This window comes from Anomaloglossus baeobatrachus, chromosome 1, assembly GCF_048569485.1.
Source record: "Anomaloglossus baeobatrachus isolate aAnoBae1 chromosome 1, aAnoBae1.hap1, whole genome shotgun sequence".
NCBI classification, from domain to species: domain Eukaryota; kingdom Metazoa; phylum Chordata; class Amphibia; order Anura; family Aromobatidae; genus Anomaloglossus; species Anomaloglossus baeobatrachus.
In genome coordinates this window covers 504,107,014-504,125,985 of record NC_134353.1, presented here as the reverse complement: position 1 = coordinate 504,125,985, position 18,972 = coordinate 504,107,014, and the positions used below count along the sequence as shown (strand labels likewise).

The 18,972-nt window shown below is 42.4% G+C and overlaps 1 protein-coding gene and 1 long non-coding RNA gene across 4 annotated transcripts in view; one reads left to right on the top strand and one right to left on the bottom strand.

The window, feature by feature from the left end:
- Nucleotides 1–18,972, bottom strand: part of LOC142243723 (paralemmin-1-like) — a 240,595-nt gene that overhangs the window by 15,257 nt on the left and 206,366 nt on the right. Inside the window, exons 4-6 of one of the 2 annotated variants that reach the window (XM_075315917.1) lie at nucleotides 12,910–13,024; nucleotides 11,393–11,414; nucleotides 5,027–5,131 (exon numbers count right to left, since the gene is read on the bottom strand). In XM_075315917.1, coding sequence (XP_075172032.1) covers nucleotides 5,027–5,131; nucleotides 11,393–11,414; nucleotides 12,910–13,024 — 242 coding nt within the window. The remainder of the gene's footprint in view (nucleotides 1–5,026; nucleotides 5,132–11,392; nucleotides 11,415–12,909; nucleotides 13,025–18,972) is intronic. The other variant, XM_075315924.1, reaches the window with a different exon arrangement.
- The window catches only part of LOC142243732 (uncharacterized), a 306,491-nt gene that overhangs the window by 151,621 nt on the left and 135,898 nt on the right, over nucleotides 1–18,972 (top strand). The gene's annotated exons all lie outside the window — the stretch shown is intronic.

Sequence of the window (18,972 nt, the reverse complement as noted above, 5' to 3'; positions counted from 1 at the left end):
CTTACGGTGACACAAAGCTGATTGGCCGCTGGGCTCTCCATGGCCCCGCCCCCCCGCACGGATTGGCCGCTCGCCTCGGCTCCACCCCCCCCCCACGGATTGGTCGCTCGCCTCGGCCTGGCCCCGTCCTCCGCATGGATTGCCCGCTGGCCTCGGCCCTCCGCACGCATCGCCAGACATAACCTTGCGCTGCTGGGATCGTGACGGAGCCGGTGAACGCTGGTAACCATTATACACATCGGGTAACTAAGGTCCCTTGGTTACCCGATGTGTATCATAGTTACCAGTGTACACCGGCTCCGTCACGATCCCAGCAGCGCCAGACATAACCTTGCGATGCTGGGATCGTGACGGAGCCGGTGAACGCTGGTAACCATTATACACATCGGGTAACTAAGGTCCCTTGGTTACCCGATGTGTATCATAGTTACCAGTGTACACCGGCTCCGTCACGATCACAGCAGCGCCAGACATAACCTTGCAATGCTGGGATCGTGACGGAGCCGGTGAACGCTGGTAACCATTATACACATCGGGTAACTAAGGTCCCTTAGTTACCCGATGTGTATTATAGTTACCAGCGTACACCGGATCCCGGTACACATGTGCAGGGAGCCGGCATTATACTCTTCTCCCCCCAGGACTACTCCTCCTATTATAGTCCTCCTATTATACTCCTCTCTGAGTATAATAGGAGAACTATTATAGCATGGGGGATGGAGCACGATGGGGTGCACAGCATGGGGAATGTAGCACGATGGGGGGTGCGCAGCATGGGGGATGTAGCACAATGGGGAGTGCGCAGCATGGGGGATGGAGCACGATGGGGAGTGTGCAGCATGGGGGATGGAGCACGATGGGGGGTGCGCAGCATGGGGGATGGAGCACGATGGGGGGTGCGCAGCATGGGGGATGGAGCACGATGGGGGGTGCGCAGCATGGGGGATGGAGCACGATGGGGGGTGCGCAACATGGGAATATGGAGCACGATGGGGAGTGCGCAGCATGGAGGATGGAGCACAATGGGGAGTGTACAGCATGGGGGATGGAGCACAATGGGGAGTGCGCAGCATGGGGGATGGAGCACGATGGGGGTGTGCAGCATGGGGGATGGAGCACGATGGGGGGGTGCGCAGCATGGGGGATGGAGCACGATGGGGGAGTGTGCAGCATGGGGGATGGAGCACGATGGGGAGTGTGCAGCATGGGGGATGGAGCACGATGGGGGGTGCGCAGCATGGGGGATGGAGCACGATGGGGGGTGCGCAGCATGGGGGATGGAGCATGATGGGGGTGCGCAGCATGGGGGATGGAGCACGATGGGGGGTGCGCAGCATGGGGGATGGAGCACGATGGGGGGGTGCGCAGCATGGGGGATGGAGCACGATGGGGGGTGCGCAGCATGGGGGATGGAGCACGATGGGGGGTGCGCAGCATGGGGGATGGAGCACGATGGGGAATGCGCAGCATGGAGGATGGAGCACGATGGGGAGTGCACAGCATGGGGGATGGAGCACGATGGGGAGTACGCAGCATGGGAGATGGAGCACGATGGGGGGTGCGCAGCATCGGGGATGGAGCACGATGGGGAGTGCGCAGCATGGGGGATGGAGCACGATGGGGGGTGTGCAGCATCGGGGATGGAGCACAATGGGGAATTCGCAGCATAGGGGATGGAGCACGATGGGGGTTGGGCAGCATGGGGATGGAGAACGATGGGGGGTGCGCAGCATGGGGGATGGGGCACGATGGGGGGTGCGCAGCATGGGGGATGGAGCATGATGGGAGGTGCACACCTCCCACCAACACACACACACACACAACACACCACACACACACTGGGAACCTCAAACACCGCCCTACACAGACACCCACACACACAGACAACGCCGCACACACACAACACCCAACACACAAACACCGCGGCATACATAAATTACATAAATATACGCACATACCGCACAACACACACATTGCACAAAACATACCTCCCCCCAAAACACACCACACCCACACAAACCGCGCAACACACACACACACAACGCTCCACAAACAATGCAACACACGCAACACACATACAACACCGCTCTCACCCCCCGCCAAAACCAGACAACACCCAGAACATGTACAGCGCCCTACACAAACACTTGGTAACTACACACAACAACATCTATATATCTATATATATATATATATATATATATATAACAAAAATCATACATGAACTACACAATGCGTAAATTCTAGAATACCCGATGCGTAGAATCGGGCCACCTTCTAGTTGCCACATAATCTTCTTTCCTCATGATGCCATCTATTTTGTGAAATGTACCAGTCCATCCTGCAGCAAAACAACCCCATAACATGATGCTACCACCTCTGTGTTTCACAGTTAGGATGGTATTCTTAGGCTTCAAAGCTTCTCTCTTTTTCCTCCAAACATAACGATGGTCATTATGGCCAAACAGTTCAATTTTAGTTTAGTCAGACCACAGGACATGTCTCCAAAAATTAAGGTCTATGTTCCTGTGTGCATATGCAAACATTAATCTTGTTTTTTTCTTTTAGAGTAATGGCTCTTTCCTTGCAGAGTAGTCTTTCAGCCCATGTTGATACAGTACTTGTTTCACTGCGGATAATGACACAATCTTACCAGCTTCCGCCAGCATCTTCACAAGGTGTTTTGCTTTTGTTCTTGGGTTGATATGCACATGTCTGACAAAAGCACGTTCATCTCTGGTACACAGAACCTGTTTCCATTCTGAGCAGTATGATGGCTGGAAATTCCCATCTTGTTTGTACTTGCATATAAATGTTTGTACACATGAATAAGGCACCTTCAGGTATCTGGAAATTGCACCCAAGGATGAACCAGACTTGTGCAAGTCCACAATTCTCTTCCTGAAATCTTGGCTGAATTCTTTTGACTTTCTCATTATGCTACACAAAAAAAGCAATGTGTTTCAGGTGTATATTAAAATACATCCACAGGTGTGTCTCTAATTAACTCAGATGTTGCCAATAAACCTATCAGAAGCTTCCAAAGACATGACATCATAAGATGGGATGTCCCATATTGTTTAAAGGCAAAGTACTCTAAAGGCTGCTTTACACGAGACGATCTATCGTACGATAGATCGTCGGGGTGACGGATTTTGTGACGCACTTCCGGCATCGCATGCGACGTCGGGCAGTGTGACACCTCCGAGCGACGCAGTATCGCTCAAAAATCGTGAGTCGTGTACTCGTCGCTCGGTTTCATAATCTCGTTTAATTTAATTGTTCATCGTTCTTGGGGTAGCACACGCCGCTCTGTGTGACGCCCCGGGAACGATGGACAGCAGCTTACCTGCGTCACGCGGTCGCCGCCGGCAATGCAGAAGGAAGGAGGTGGGAGGGATGTTTATGTCCCGCTCATCTCCGCCCCTCCGCTTCTATTGGCCGGCTGCCGTGTGACGTCGATGTGACGCCGAACGTCCCTCCCACTCCAGGAAGTGGATGTTCGCTGCCGACATCGAGGTCGCACAGCAGGTAAGTGTGTGTGACGGCGCTTTAACGTCTTTGTGCGACACGGGCAGCAATTTGCCCGTGACGCAAAAAGTACGGGGGCGGGTATGATCGATTGTGAAATCGCACAATCGGTCGTACCGTGTAAAGCAGCCTTAAGTGTATGTAAACTTTTGACTTTGCAGAAAGTAATAAAAATGCCTTAAAACATTCTCACTCCCATTATTCTAGCATGTGGCAAATATAAATAATTTTGGTTCCTAATTGACCTAAAACTCATTTCATGTCAGATAGTGAGAAAAACATGCAGATGTGTCTTTTTAGATAGTTTATGTAAAGTTATTGATTCAACTGTAGATGTCTTAGACTTTTTTTTTTTACAGGAAGAGTTGACATTTCATGACATTTTTGGGTACCATTCATCCAAAGACTGAGTACAGTCATCAAAAGTTGTATGTATCATAAAGTATGAAAATGTCAACTTGTTCTTTAAAAAGTGTATTTTCCTTTTTTTCTAAATACCATAGTGGTCGATGAAACAGTAAGTGATTTCATTTGGCAGATACAGTGAGACGGTCATCATATATAACATGTTGAATAGCGTGTTGTATCTGTAACATTAGTTACATTTTGTTTTGCCCCTGAAATAGGTAAATAAGTTACGGTATTTTAGGGAAAAAAATGCATCATTTTATGCAGGTGAATGACAATACTTATAGAAGTGTAATTATATAGAATCAGTAGCTGCTGTGAACACTAATATTTACGTGTTTTACGTATTTAGGTAATAAAAGAAATCTGCAACTGCTGCAAATTATACTGCTGATAAATGTATTAACCCAAAAATCCAATACATTCAGTGTATGCTTGTTTTATTGAAAGCCAAAAAAATACAATTTACCTGCACACAAATTGTAGATTTTTTTATATAAATTAAATATATATTTTCTTAGTCCTTAGCGCATAAAAAGCAGAAGTAATGAGGGTAATTTACTGAGTAGATTGTCTGCGAGAGCTCTCAGAAATTATGCCAAAAACATGGTGTAAATTACATGTACCAAATGTATTATATGGGTTATATGCTTAATAATAAAATGGGGGATACTTATCAGTAAGTCACTCCTCAAAGCTTTATTCTATCACAAGAAGTAACTTGATGACTGTCCTGGGGTTGTAGACCATACAAACAGATGAATGGGCATGGTATGGGTGGAAGGAAGCAAAACCCAGTGTGTAGCAGTGACCAATATCCACCTGTTTCGCCTTTAAAAATGTATTCTGTACCAACCTGGTGCTAGGTGAGTGATGTAATGAATAAATCATCAATAAAAGCGAAAAGCCTACAATATGATTCATACCTTTTCCAGGTGCAGCTCTCAGAACGCAAGAGGTTTTTTTTCACTTCAGTTTACAACCAATTAAATTCACCAAAAATGTATCACTTTATTCACCAACCATCCACTAACGTTTTAGAAAGGTAAAAGTAACGGAAATAGCCAGTAGGGTTTAGGATACTCACCAGGTGCCCTTGTTGTTCCGTCACACACGTGAGACGTTTCTGGTGGATGCGAGTAGAGGTTTGTGATGTCAGGGATCTGGGAGTAGATATAACTTACTGCATCTGCTTGAAGAGAGAGCAAACAAGGTTAGGATCTCAGCATTGTGGAGCCCCACAACCCGAGCTGTGCTTAGACAGCAGCAAAGCGTTAACTTATCAGCCGACACAATGTACATCAGAGCATTCTACTGAACAGCTGGATCAGAGGACACAAAGTGCAGATTCATTGCCTTGTGATTGGAGTTCAATAGACTAGCTGAGGCAGGAGGGAACACATCCAGGTCCCTCAAGCTTAGCCATAGGGTGATGGGGTTTGGGGGAATTTCTGGATTACACAGATTGTGGCAATGCTAAGCTATGATACTTATGGTTTATGCAAATTATTTTATATTAGTAATGAATTAAAAAACAAACCAACCAACATTCTCTTAAAAACTCTATAATAAAAAATATAACATACATATATTATTTAAAGTACTCATTTATATAAAGTCTGATAAGAAGGCCTGCGGAGACACCATCACATGCTTTGAATATTTCCCAGGGGGCATTGCTCTAGAATGGTGGATGTTGATCTCCCTAAGGTCAACCATCCTTGCTCACATAGTGTTTTACTAGGCAATGTCCCACTAGCCAGATTCCTACTCCACACTGATGAGGGGCAAATACCCCGAAACGGCTGTCTGTGGATGGATACCATGTTTGGCATAGGTGGTCTCCTTGACTGGAGACTGCCCTTCCCGTGGTTGTTCCTTCCCGGTGAAGGACCTGGCTAGTTTCCTGCCAGCGTTGAGAAACATGTGATGGTGTCTCCGCAGGCCTTCTTGCTTTGAATATTTCCCAGGGGGCATTGCTCTAGAATCACTGCGTTGAGAAACACGTGATGGTGTCTCCGCAGTGGTGGATGTTGATCTCCCTAAGGTCAACCATCCTTGCTCACATATAAAGTCTGATATATATCCTGATTATTGAGCCTCATTCATATTCTCTCTTAATAATTTATTTAATGTAAATTGTGCACTCTGCTTCCTGTACATACCTCACCTATCCCCTTAAGCTACATGCGCACGCTGCTTTTTTGCTGCTTTTTTGGCTGCAGTTTTTTTGTCAGAACTTTCTGACATTTGACTTCCCAGCAAAGTCTATGAGAAGTCAGATTTTCTATGCGCACGTTGCAGTTTATTTGTCAGCGTTTTATTTGTCAAAGGTTTGTGACAAATAAAATGCAGCATGTTCATTCTTCCTGCGTTTTTGTCAACATTTGTCACAAAAACGCAGCAAAAACGCACCAAAAACGCACCTAAAATTACATGCGTTTTTTGTGACATTTCCAGGCTGTCTCTGACAAGGTGCAGTTTTGGCTGCATTTTGGCTGCAGTTTGTGAACACAAAAAGATGCAGCGTGCGCATGTAGCCTACATGCATTCTTATCAGTGTCTGTTCTCTTCTATGTACCCTGCACCTTCTGCATCCTCTTCTCCCTGGGGTATTCAAATTTTTCTATCCCAAGTAGTGCTCAAAGTGTTATTCCTATGCTTTCACATTATTATCTTTCCACAGGCAACATATTAACTAGACTCAGCCTTGCAGCATGGTGTTGTGATGCACTAGGTCACCTGTTCTGCTGCTGCTTCATCGCTATGGCGGTGGTTGGAGCATGGCGCCGCACCTTTAAGGTGTCAAAGTTAGGGACCCACTCAGAGGTTCGCCGTGACGTGGCAGTGGATTTCATACAATCTGATCAGAATGTTTAACCAAGAACCTCATGTTCAGGTGCATACATTTTTGCCTAGTGGCATTAGATCAACTTGTGATTTTTGGATATGCATGACTTTTTCTACAACTATGTTGCGACATATTAACTAGTACTAGCATAACAATGAAGCTGCAATCACATATTAGGAGACCTTTGTCCTCTAGTTAAGTAGAGTTGATGTCACATATGTTTGATGTCACCATATTAATTCTCTAAAGCTGTGTTCCCCAACTCCAGTACTCGAGAGCCACTATCAGTGCATGTTTTCAGGATTTCCTTACTATTGCACAGGTTATCACAGGTAATGAGCAACCAACTACCATGGTCGGGTGCTTGGTACTCGTAATGAGAAGTTGGATGCTTGGACGGGCTCAACTTGTTTAGCAAGTATAATGGAAGTCAACATTTTCAGATAAGAATGAACATTTTATCCTCATCAACTGCCATGAGTAATGGAGGTGCAATGTAATATCTGTACATTGAAGTTAATATCAATCATTGAACAATATTTTTTTAGTAAATAGGATCACACGTTAGTACTGGCTAACTACTTAAAAACTGATGACGCTTCACTTGTCTGAACTTCCTGCATATGGTGCTACTATAGAGTTCAATAGATTTACAGTAAGAATCCAGATGTTTGGGATTTCCCTTTTGGATCTCTGTACTAGAAATCAGAAACTGTGACAACAACAAAGATATGGAAATGAACCAGCACAGAATTTTATAGGTGTAAACAATACGGGGATCAAGTGGACTGTCACTATTCCTGACATTTTTGTTTTAACCAATGCTTTGCCTAAGTTCCCCATGTAATATTAATTCAGAAGCTCTTTGTCTTATAATTCTTTCTTGTGCCACTTCTGTTATTCTTCCTACATGTTTATGTATCAATTGATAACTGAGAGCTACAATTTCCTGATATTTCATGAACAATACAAGCATTTACTTTTAGTCAGGTTTGGAAAGCTCATAGATTCTCTTTAAAGGTGTACATTAACTTTAACTAAGAAGGCTGCTATTTGCCCTGCAACTGTCCATTTTATCTGAAGGGAACTGATTTACAGAAATTTTTGAAACAAAATCTGTAGAGTATGAATGTCACGGGTGACTAGGGGACACAGAGGGACCTATGCTGTCTCTAATGGGACCCTGTGCTCACCCTCACCCCAGAGGTACCCTTGAAGGTAGGGAGGTCCAGGCACCCGACCTGGCCCTGTCTCCTGCTGAACCCTGACCTAATACCCTCACACCCCCAACCCAGGGGTGGGCAGAACACAAAGTAATAAACCTATCACAAGACAAAGACAAGGGGGTTAAACTGGAACTCATGGACACCGCAAACTTCCACAAAGGGGAGACAAAAAGACACTGGAGGGGATAAACCAAAGGGGAAGGAGAAAGTCACACCAGGAAACTTTCATACAACGCAGACAAGAAAAAAATCGCTGGTCACCAAACGGAAGATCGCCACGGATGCTGGGATATCGCAAGTGCAAGCAGAAACTATATTCAGTGATAACTCAGAAAACTCCCCGGACTTAAGTAGGAGGTGACCAGCTGAAGGTGGTAATTAGCAACTGGTTGTCTTAGAAGCAACACACTGCTCCAGGAGGTATTAACTCCTACAGTGCCTAAAGCAGTGGTAATAAAACAACTGACGCCCGGCAGAGCTCCTCAATAGAATCCAGGTTGCTTGTTGGATTCTGAAGTGTGTACAGAGTCCAACCTGATAGTAGCAAACTGCAGGTGCCGATCCGGGTAGCGCATGGTAGGTTGTTTGTCAGACTCAGTAATGTGAACAGAGTCCGAAATGGAAGTAGCGATCCGCAAACCGCGTATGACAATGAATTCACCCTCAGAAGTACTGCCCCGATAGCAACAGCTTCATATATGCCTTTGAAGCTGCCGAATCTGGGTCAGAAGATTTGCAGCCATTTGAGACATGGCACATGGGAAATCACAATTAGTATTCAGACTAAGAGGGTCAGAAGATTTCCAGCAGTTTGAGACATGGGACAGCACAATCAGTATTCGGACTGAGACCATCGGAGGTGTAAAAATCAGGCCTAAGATATCAAATCAGGTCTAGTCAAGGGCATCTGCATATGTGCACTTTGTAAGAGATTAACATTGTTAGAAATGTTTGATTAGTGGCATCAAAAGACTAAAACTTCCAGTTCATCAAGATGTTTTGAACAGAATTCTGTGGTAAAACACCTTGAAATATAGGACATTTTTGCGCAACTCCAAGTTGTGCAAAAATGAAAGTCTTAATTACACCTTGGCTTAAGGCCGCTTTACACGCAACGACATCGCTTACGAGATGTCGTTGAGGTCACGGAATTCGTGATGCACATCAGGCCTCGTTAGCAACGTTGTTGCGTGTGAAACGCATGATCGACCGTTAACGATCAAAATTACTTACCTAATCGTTGATCATTGACGCGTCGTTCCTTTCCCGATTATCGTTGCTTTTGCAGGACGCAGGTTGTTCGTCGTTCTTGCGGCAGCACACATCCCTACATGTGACACCGCAGAAACGAGGAACATCACCTTACCTGCAGCCACCCGCAATTAGGAAGGAAGGAGGTGGGCGGGATGTTCGTCCCGCTCATCTCCGCCCCTCCGCTTCTATTGGGTGGCAGCTTAGTGACGCCACTATGACGCCGCATGAACCTCCCCCTTAGAAAGGAGGCGGTTCGCTGGCCACAGCAACATCGCTAGGCAGGTAAGTATGTGTGACGGGTGTAAGCGATGTTGTGCGCCACGGGCAGAGATTTGCCCATGACGCACAACCGATGGGGGTGGGTACGCTCACTAGCGATATCGATAGCGATATCGCTGCGTGTAAAGTGCCCTTTAGACTTTAGAAACTGGCATAACATAGGAAGTATTACAGATAACTGCATGTTCTTTTTTCGTTGGTAATAATACTATTTATAAGTGAAGAGATTTCTTTCTTAGATTCCTATAAGCCTCCCAGTAAGGAGGACTAGCACCACTAATCTGTTAACATGTAGAATTATTACCAGCATTTAAAACATATACACATATACTTAGGAGATTCATTTTAAATTGGATTACTACTAAAAATAGGACAGCATAATCACATTCTGATGTAGCCATTGGTCTTGAATTCAGAATTAGATCATTTCAGTTACCAGGAAAATTAGAAGAAAGGAGATTTTATGTTTTTTCTTTTGTCATTTCTCTGCATGTCTATGAGCTCTATCACAAAATGTAAGACGAGTAGCAGCATCCAGAATACTGTGTATGCTCATAAGCTAGTGTTCATTCCTCCATAATGCCATGCTTCAGTCTTACAAATAGACTTATCGATAATTAGCAAGACTCTGCTTCTGGGGAGATTGCTTATAACATGTGCATGCCACACTAATCTGTGTGCCCTCCAACAGCGGGTAAGACGCTTTACTATACTGCACCATCATGTCTATACCTCACAGCAGTCTGATTTTTCCATTAGGGTATGGTTCCACTTCTGTACAGCTTCTGATGCGAGAGCATCGGAAGGGATATGCTAATGACCCTCTGCTGCGAGCATCAGCGACTGTGATGCGATCCTGCGACTGGGTCACAGGTGCGTAGAAGAGGGAGGGAGCACTTTCTCCCCATCTCCTCTGCCTGTCTCTGTATACATCGCACTGTAGTCGCATGACATGCGAGTGCAGTGTAATGTTTCACACACTCCCATAGACTTGTATGGGGGTGCGTGAGCCGAGAATTACTGCCAAACACAGCATGCTGCGATTCATTCCGCATGTCGCTATGGCATGAGAAATCAATCGCAGATAGACCCTGCCCCATAGTTTTGCACTAGAGTGAGAGGAACCCGGTGTTTTATCGGATTGCACTCGTCGGTGCAAAACACAAGTTGAACCGTACCCTTAATCTCACTGTGACATGTGACAGTATCACCATCGTAAAGGCATATTCTGTACAAGAATCTATTGTGTTTGGTGAAGATCCAAATATAGGGGTCGAAACGTTACCTTTTTTGAGGACTGCCTGTATAATAAATTCCTTACATCCATCTTTGGAGTACCAAGTTCTTCTTTTAATAATTGACGGGTTTAAGCCCTTCTTGAGCAATATTTCTTGTGAAACCTGTGTGCATGATGTGTCTACGTCATACAGACTCGCCGGTCCCACGCAGACGCACTACAATACTTTGATCTGCTCTGCTCAGGGCAGATCAAAGTGCACCTGCGCAGGACCTCAGTGCCGGCTAGTGTGGATGACGTAGGACGCCTCATGCACCCCGGCTTCAGAAGAAGGAAGACCAAGATGGCCAAGAGAGGAGGTGCCAGCACTGGAGAACCTAGACACACATATGACCCAACTCCACCGCAGCGACCATTTAGGCAAGTATTATAAAGTGATTTTTACATTCTACACAGCGACCTGGGCTCTTATATACAGCATGTTAGAATGCTGTATATAAGAGCCCACTGGTGGTGGCCGCAGCTTATAGGCCCCAAATCTGGTGACAGGTTCTCTTTAACTACAGCAAAACTTGTTTAGCAAACTTTAAATTGTCAATTTCTTACCTTTATTCGGATTTGACAAACTCTATAAGAAAAGAAAAAAAAAATTTCAGGACGTCTCAGAGTTTTATATATTTTTAGATATATATAAACTGGGAATACAACACAATAATCATTAATAATTAAAATAATATGCATATATCCTCTTCGGAAAGTAAGAAAGCAGTGACTGATGGAAGTAGGAACCCTAAAAAGGTATTGCTACGTCCAACAGGTGGCACTAGAGAACCTGCTCTCTTCCTTTGGGAATTTCCGAGAGGCTCATTGCATGGCTTCTAAGTCTCTGTGCAACAAACTTGCGCCCTCCACGAGCAAAAATGTAGCCTTTAGATTTCCTAATTAAAATAATATAAATATTTCTATTGGTAGTGTTCTATACATGTGAGATAGTTTGCCATTTAAGGCTTTGCTTGTACTTCCCTCTATTTCTCAGATTTTTGTAACTTTGACAGCCAACATGCTGCTCTTACATGGAAGCCATCATCAGATAATGGGATTTATTATAATTGGTAAGAAAAGAGATTACAATAGTTAAATCATGGCTCCACCAATGTGAACAGAGCCTCAAAGGAGTATTGATAATTTAGAGTGCACCAATCACCAAGATTTTCCTATATAACCTAAAGTCAGTGCTATACTGGTGCTATCATCCTGATTCTATACATACCTTTAGTTGTCAGCTTGGATGTATAGGTTTTGAAATGCAAGCAAGTAAACTTTATAAAATGAGTGGCTTCTTGAATGACAGCAGCTGCCGATCAGCTGATAGCTGGGGGGGTATTCATAGTTATCCCCTTCTGCTGCTTGTCCATCCTCTCTTATTTATGCGAATTCTATTCTGGAATTGTTTTACTTTGTGAAAAGAAGGACCTGTGCTGATGTCATACCCATGTGATCAGAAGGGGCGGGGCCTCAGCCAACAAAAAAATAATATTGCTTCCTGGTATAAGCTATGTTGGCTTAGACCCCGCCCTTTTTGGTCACATGGGTATGAAATCAGCAAAGGTCCTTCTAATCACAAAGTAACACAATTCCATAATATAATTAGCATAAATAACAGGGGGAGGGGATAACTATGAAAACCCACCCCAACTATCAGCTGATCGGCAGCTGCTGTCATTCAAGAAGTTGCTGATTTTCCAAACTTTACTTGTTTGTGTTTCAAAACCTATACATCCGAGCTGACCACTAAAGGTATGTATAGAATCACCTGATAGTTCCAGTATAGCACTGGCTTTAGGTTATAGAGGAAAATCCTCGTATTGGTGCGCTATAAAATCAAAATTTTGACTCTTTTAGTAATGATAAATTAATATATAGAAGGCAAGAGCATCCCCATTCTCCCAATATTCGAAGGTCTGGGAACACACTCTTATCAGCCACTTATGCCATGTCCTCTAAATAACTATTTGTTATCTTTCTTTTTGAAAAACAAAAAATGTATACCTTTTAAACAACAATATTTTATCACAAGGTTTACAGAGGCTACAATACTGTCATAAAAGCAGTGTTTTCTTTACCTTTTGTAAATCTACCAGTGAAATTTCAGTCTCTTTTAGTTTTTCTCTCAGTATTTGTTCTTTGGCGGATATCAGTGATTCTTCACTTTCTAGTTGCACAATGTCCTGTTCTATTCTGTAAGACACAATTGATATCATTTGGACATTGTAGTAGATCTAATGGACTATTAACAATCCAGACATAACATGGTAAGACAAAATGGTATAATACCGACAATGAAGTGAGACAAGACTATTCACTAGCAATAGTCATATAGTCAATGATTAGTCCAGTAACTAATGAAATTAAGCAGGACTGGAAAAAGACAAGTGAGGACTAAACATTAGGTCAATACACATAATTTTTTTATATAATGAGAATATAACATTTATAGATGAAAATGACAGACGTAAAGATAGCATTGTACACGAAATAGTGCTCTTTGCAATAGCAATTAATGAATAATTTAGGAATTAAAGGGAATCTGTCACCAGGATTTTGCTAAAGAATCTGAGAGCACCATAATGTAGAGACAGAGACCCTGATTCCAGCAATTTGTCACTTACTGGGCTGCTTGATACAGTTTTAATAAAATCACTTTTTTTTATCTGCTGCAGATCTACCAGCTCTCTGAATGCTGAGCTCTCTATAACCCCACCACTGATTGGCTGCTTCTTGTGTACACTGTTCATAGGCAGAAAGCAGCCAATTAGTGGTGTGGACAGGGTTGGTCTAACTTGCAGCATGTTTACTAGTCCTCTAATGATAATCTCCTGCTGATAAAACAGTGGTTCTAGAAAAACTACATTAAGCAGCCCAGTAAGTGACACAATCAAGGTCTTTGCCCCTATATTATGCTTCTCTAAGGTCAGGTTGTAACACTTGGTGACAAATTTCCTTTAGGCTGGAATCACACTTGCGAGTGTAAAATCGCTCCGATTCTCATGCCAGAAAGTCGGACGATTTCTTCTCACATTTCATCAGTGTGCAATCAGTTTTTACCCTCTGCAGCTGCTATTCATGTACTGTTATGTACAGGAGCATTTACAGTGTTGCTAGAAATCTATTGAGAAAAACGGATGTCACTAAGATGGTCCGTGTGCCGTCCGAGTGACATCCGTTTTTTTCACGCACCCATAGACTTGCATTGAAGAGACTCGTGCGAGAAACTCTCCAAAACGCAGCATGCTGCGATTTTTTTCTCAGTCCGATTTGGAGTGAGTAAAAAATAGCAGATGGGAGCTGCTTCATTGATTAACATGGGTCCGAGTGCAATGCGAGATTTTCTCGCATAGCACTCGTGCCAGTTAATCGCAAGTGTGACTCCAGCCTTAAAAGAACTGAGCAAGTCTAATGTTCTAATAAAAGTCAACCACAGAAGTACATATATTTTTCCCATTTCAACATTTTTACAACCACAACCATCGCCATGCTCTAAGTAGGAAAACCCCCCACAAGTCACCAATACTACTTTAATAAATTCTGTATTTAGATTCTGTTTTAGTGTTTGGTTATAATGACATATCTCCTTTGATTAAAAGAAACATAATTAAAGCTTAAAACATAACAAAGAAATTAATTAAAAGGGTTGGCCACTTTATCTTTATTTTAACAAATATGTAGGGATATGGATTTGTGACACTAATATATAGGTATTATAGATGTAGCCGGATAGATAAAAATACACTTCTGCAGCTGGAGGAGACTGATGGATAGGTATGATCAGATGCTATGTTGAGAACAAGAGCTCTAAAGAAAAAACTGAAATACATATAAAGCAATAAGTATCACAAACACAAAATCATGTACCGAACAAGTGTTAAAAATGGCCAACCTCTGTAAGTAAAATCAGCTATATATCTGCCATATTAGCAAAAAAGTCTCAAGCCCAATTGGAGAAGACTAATGCAATTTCTGCTTACCTTAAAGTATTTCAGAATTTTTTGGTAAATTAATAATTTTTGTTTTAAGGTTTTAGAATAGTAAATTATTAAAATTTCCATGAAAGTATATTTTCCCCAATAACTGGCCAGTGTATTTTGTTTTTTTTCTACTAGTTATATTTTAAAAATTCCTTTTTTAGGACTAAATTGTGTTTTGCTCTCTGAAGGCCTTGAAGGTTTTTTCTTTTTTAAATTGCTGGTCAATGCTTAGGATAAGCCATCAATATTAGATTGATGGGGTCCAACTTTCAGCATCCCCCAACAATCAACTGTTAATCTTTATATCAACTTGAAATGGCTTTGGCCATTATTCTAAAATTAGATCATTCATTTTAAAAGGATGGCCAACCCTTTTAACCATACACAAATGTAAAATAGTTTTTGCCCTGACCTAATGAAGCCTTCTGTAGCGAGACAATATGCTGACTATGCAAAAATGAAGACAGATTCATACCATCTGTTGGTACCTGACCATTGGAGGTCAGTCAAAAAGTCATACTGATGTGAGAGATATGGTTTTCAAAGCTCCCTCTTGGTATAACCTTTGACATATTTGAGAAAAGAAGTCTTCAGGCAAAGTGAACAGTTTAATACAGCAAATATCAGCTTCTGAATTAAAGGACTCCACAGTAAGGCTATGTGCACACAGTGCATTTTTCGCGGCGTTTTTGCACGTTTTTCGGGTGCGTTTTTGGCCTCAAAACTGCATGACTTTGCTTCCCCAGCAAAGTCTATGAGTTTTCATTTTTGCTGTCCGCACACAACTTTTTTTTTAAGCTGCGTTTTTGAGCTTGAAAAAAAAAATGGACATGTCAATTCTTTCCTGCGTTTTTCTGCATTTTCCGCCCATGCAATGCATTGGAAAAATGCAGCAAAACGCAGAGATCAAAAACGCAGCAAAACGCAGCCATAAATGCACCAAATCACGGTAAAAACGCATGCTTTTTTTATGCGTTTTTTCGACGCGGGTGCGTTTTTGTGCGTTTTTATCGGCCAAAAACGCACAAAAACGCAGCGTCAAAAAACCGCAGCGTGCGTACATAGCCTAAATATGTCAATGTAGCAATGGAATAACATCATCCATTGTTCTAAATATGCAAGGTCATTGGTCATCATTTTTTTTTCCCTTTTAGAAAGTTTGTTTAGTTTTTCCTTCAATGCAAGATAAGTTTGCTTCCCTTTAAATACTAAGATTGGCACATTAGTCTAAACTCTGCAATGATAAGTGGGTGAAGGCTGTTTCCCAGAGGAAGTAATTAATGTTGTCATTACAGATGACATCTTTGTAATCGACATTGGGAGTCTCCATACAGGGTGGGAATTAAAACGGAAATTCGGAATGCTTCATGGAAACCATTATGTAATCACAGGCCCTTTGGTTTCCCTTCCATTTCAGTCACCAGTATAAATTCAAACCCTCTTACTACTTTTATTAAACACTGATGTAAAATATCCATATCATTCAAATATCATTTTATCATAATCAATTGATCAAGCACTAATCAAAATGTAATCCTCATGTAACAACTCACCTTCAGGCGGGGGCTAAATAGCAACAAGTGTCACACAACAGCAGTTCTCAGACAAGTCACTTGATAAAAAAAAACTCAACAGGTTTTCTATATATCAAGCGCTTGAGTTTAAGGGTTAACGTTTCTCCTTGTGGAGAGTGAGATGTCTGTTATGCCTGACAGGTGGTTCAAGTTACCTTCCTCTATGTAGAGACAATTTGCATGCTTAATATCCCAAAGGAGCATTGCAAGGTTTATAAGTTTCCTTACACTGAAATATCAGGCATGTCCCTCTTTCCGTAAGATCCCAGTCAGAGGTCTCTCATGCAGTCAAATCATATCTCATGCTTTGTGCTGAGGAGGGGTAATACCCTGAAACAAGTGTCTGCAAATTGAGATTCTGGTTTGGCTTGTGTCCTAAGTCATATGGCAATACTCGTTAAAGGGTTGATATTGACTTTTAGGATTGCTACTTCCAATAGGTTACACTATAGCTTACGTCCTCTCTGAAGAAGCAATTTGCATATATTACAGTTGTGATTTTGCTGACAAGTCGACCTCTTATTGGCTACAGCAGAACAAAGTGAAGGTTCTGGAGTGGACATCTCAGTCTCCTGACCTGAATATCATTGAGCCACTTAGGGGAGAATTCAAGTGCGCAGTTCATGCAAGAAAGCCAAGGAATTTATAGGAACTGGAGACTTTGTGCCAAGAAGAATGGGCAGCTTTACCATCTGAGAAAATAATGAGCCTCATCCACAACTACCACAAAAGATTTCAAGCTGTCATTGATGTTGAGGGGGCAATACATGGTATTAAGAACTGCGGTATGTGAACTTTTGATCAGGGTCATTTGGATGTTTTTGGTTGTCATTATGATTTAAAAAGAGAAACCACTGTGGTCTGACAATAAATGGCTTCACCCAACCACTAATCATGAGTGGAAAAAAAGGGTTTTTGTGGTATTATTCATATTCTCTAAAAGAAGGCCAAGAAAGCAAAAAATCTGCCGGGCTATGTAAACCTTTGAGCACAACTGTGTATAATAACATCATGCATAATAGCTACAACTAGCACCAGTATTCACACCATGGCAAAGAATGTATACCAGTCTATAAGATTTATTATGGTGCACTGCCAAATATTAATGATGAGATAAAAAGATAGATGATCTGCAAAGAGGTTTAGCAGCAAGAAAGAACACTAATAAAAAAAAATAATAATAATAATAATAAACTATATTATTATTTATTACTATAGCACCATTTACTTCATGGCGCTTTACATGTGAAAAGCGGTACACATAGTAGGGACAAGTACAATAATCATAAACAAAACAAGGCACAGACAGGTACAGGAGAAGAGAGGACCCTGCCTGCGAGGGCTCACACTCTACAACGGATGGGTAAGGATGCAGTAGGTGAGGGTAGAGATGGTCGTGTGGTGCTATATGAGACTTATGGTTACTGCAGGTTGTAGGCTAGTCGGAAGAGGTGGGTCTTCAGGTTCCTTTTGAAGCTTGTCGAGGTAGGCGAGTGACTGATATGTTGTGGCAGAGCATTCCAGAGTATGGGGGATGCACGGGAGAAATGTTGGATGTGATGGTGGGAAAAGGAGATGAGAGGAAAGTAGAGGAGATCTTGTGGGGATCAAAAGTTACGTGTGGGTAAATACTGGGAGACTAGGTCACAGATGTAGGGAGGAGACAAGTTATGGATGGCTTTGTAGGTCATGGTTAGGGTTTTGAACTGGAGTCGTTGGGTAATGGGAAGCCAATGAAGGGATTTGCAGAGAGGAGAGGTTGGGGAGTAGAAAAAGGACAGGTGGATTAGTCTGGCAGTAGAGTTTAGAATAGATTGTAGGGGTGTGAGACTGTTAGAAGGAAGGCCACAGAGCAGGAGGTTGCAATAATCCAGACGGGAGATAAGAAGGGCATGCAAAAAGGTTTTTGTAGCTTCTTGGGAAAGGAATGTACGAATCCAGGAAATATTTTTGAGTTGGAGGTGACCGGAGGTGAAGAGGGCTTGGATGTGTGGCTTGAAAATTATTATTATTATTATTATTATTATTACTAACACAATGGTGGTTGTAATTGTAAGTGAAGTGGTATTATTATTATTATTATTATTTTTATTATTGTTATTTTTAGTACTATGATGGAAATCAGCCTTTATCACACGAGATATTTATTGCAAGTCTTGAGAAATAATTGAGTCAGTGTAAGAAAAACAACAAGAATATTACCATATTATCATTGTAATTGAGAAATCTGCTTTGCTCTGTGTCATTCCTGTGGGACAGATTCCAGGTTAGCTAAGTGACTCTGGGAAAATGAGCCTAATCAGGAAGCCACATGCATTGTGGGATGTGTTGGTTTTATAGTATCCACCCTCACTGGTTTCCTGTTATTGTTAAGGTATTATCCACCAGTGTGTGGCTATATTGTCAGAATCTGGGCACTCAAGCTCTGGCCTTCTCATATGTCACTCTGACTTCTGCCAAACAAGACTTAGGAATTGAAAAGGGATTCCTGGGGGAGTCGTTCTACTACATTCCATTCTTTAAAGGAATAAGTTCCTTGATTTGATACACATACACATTATCATCGCTGTCCCCATATGGGTTCAAA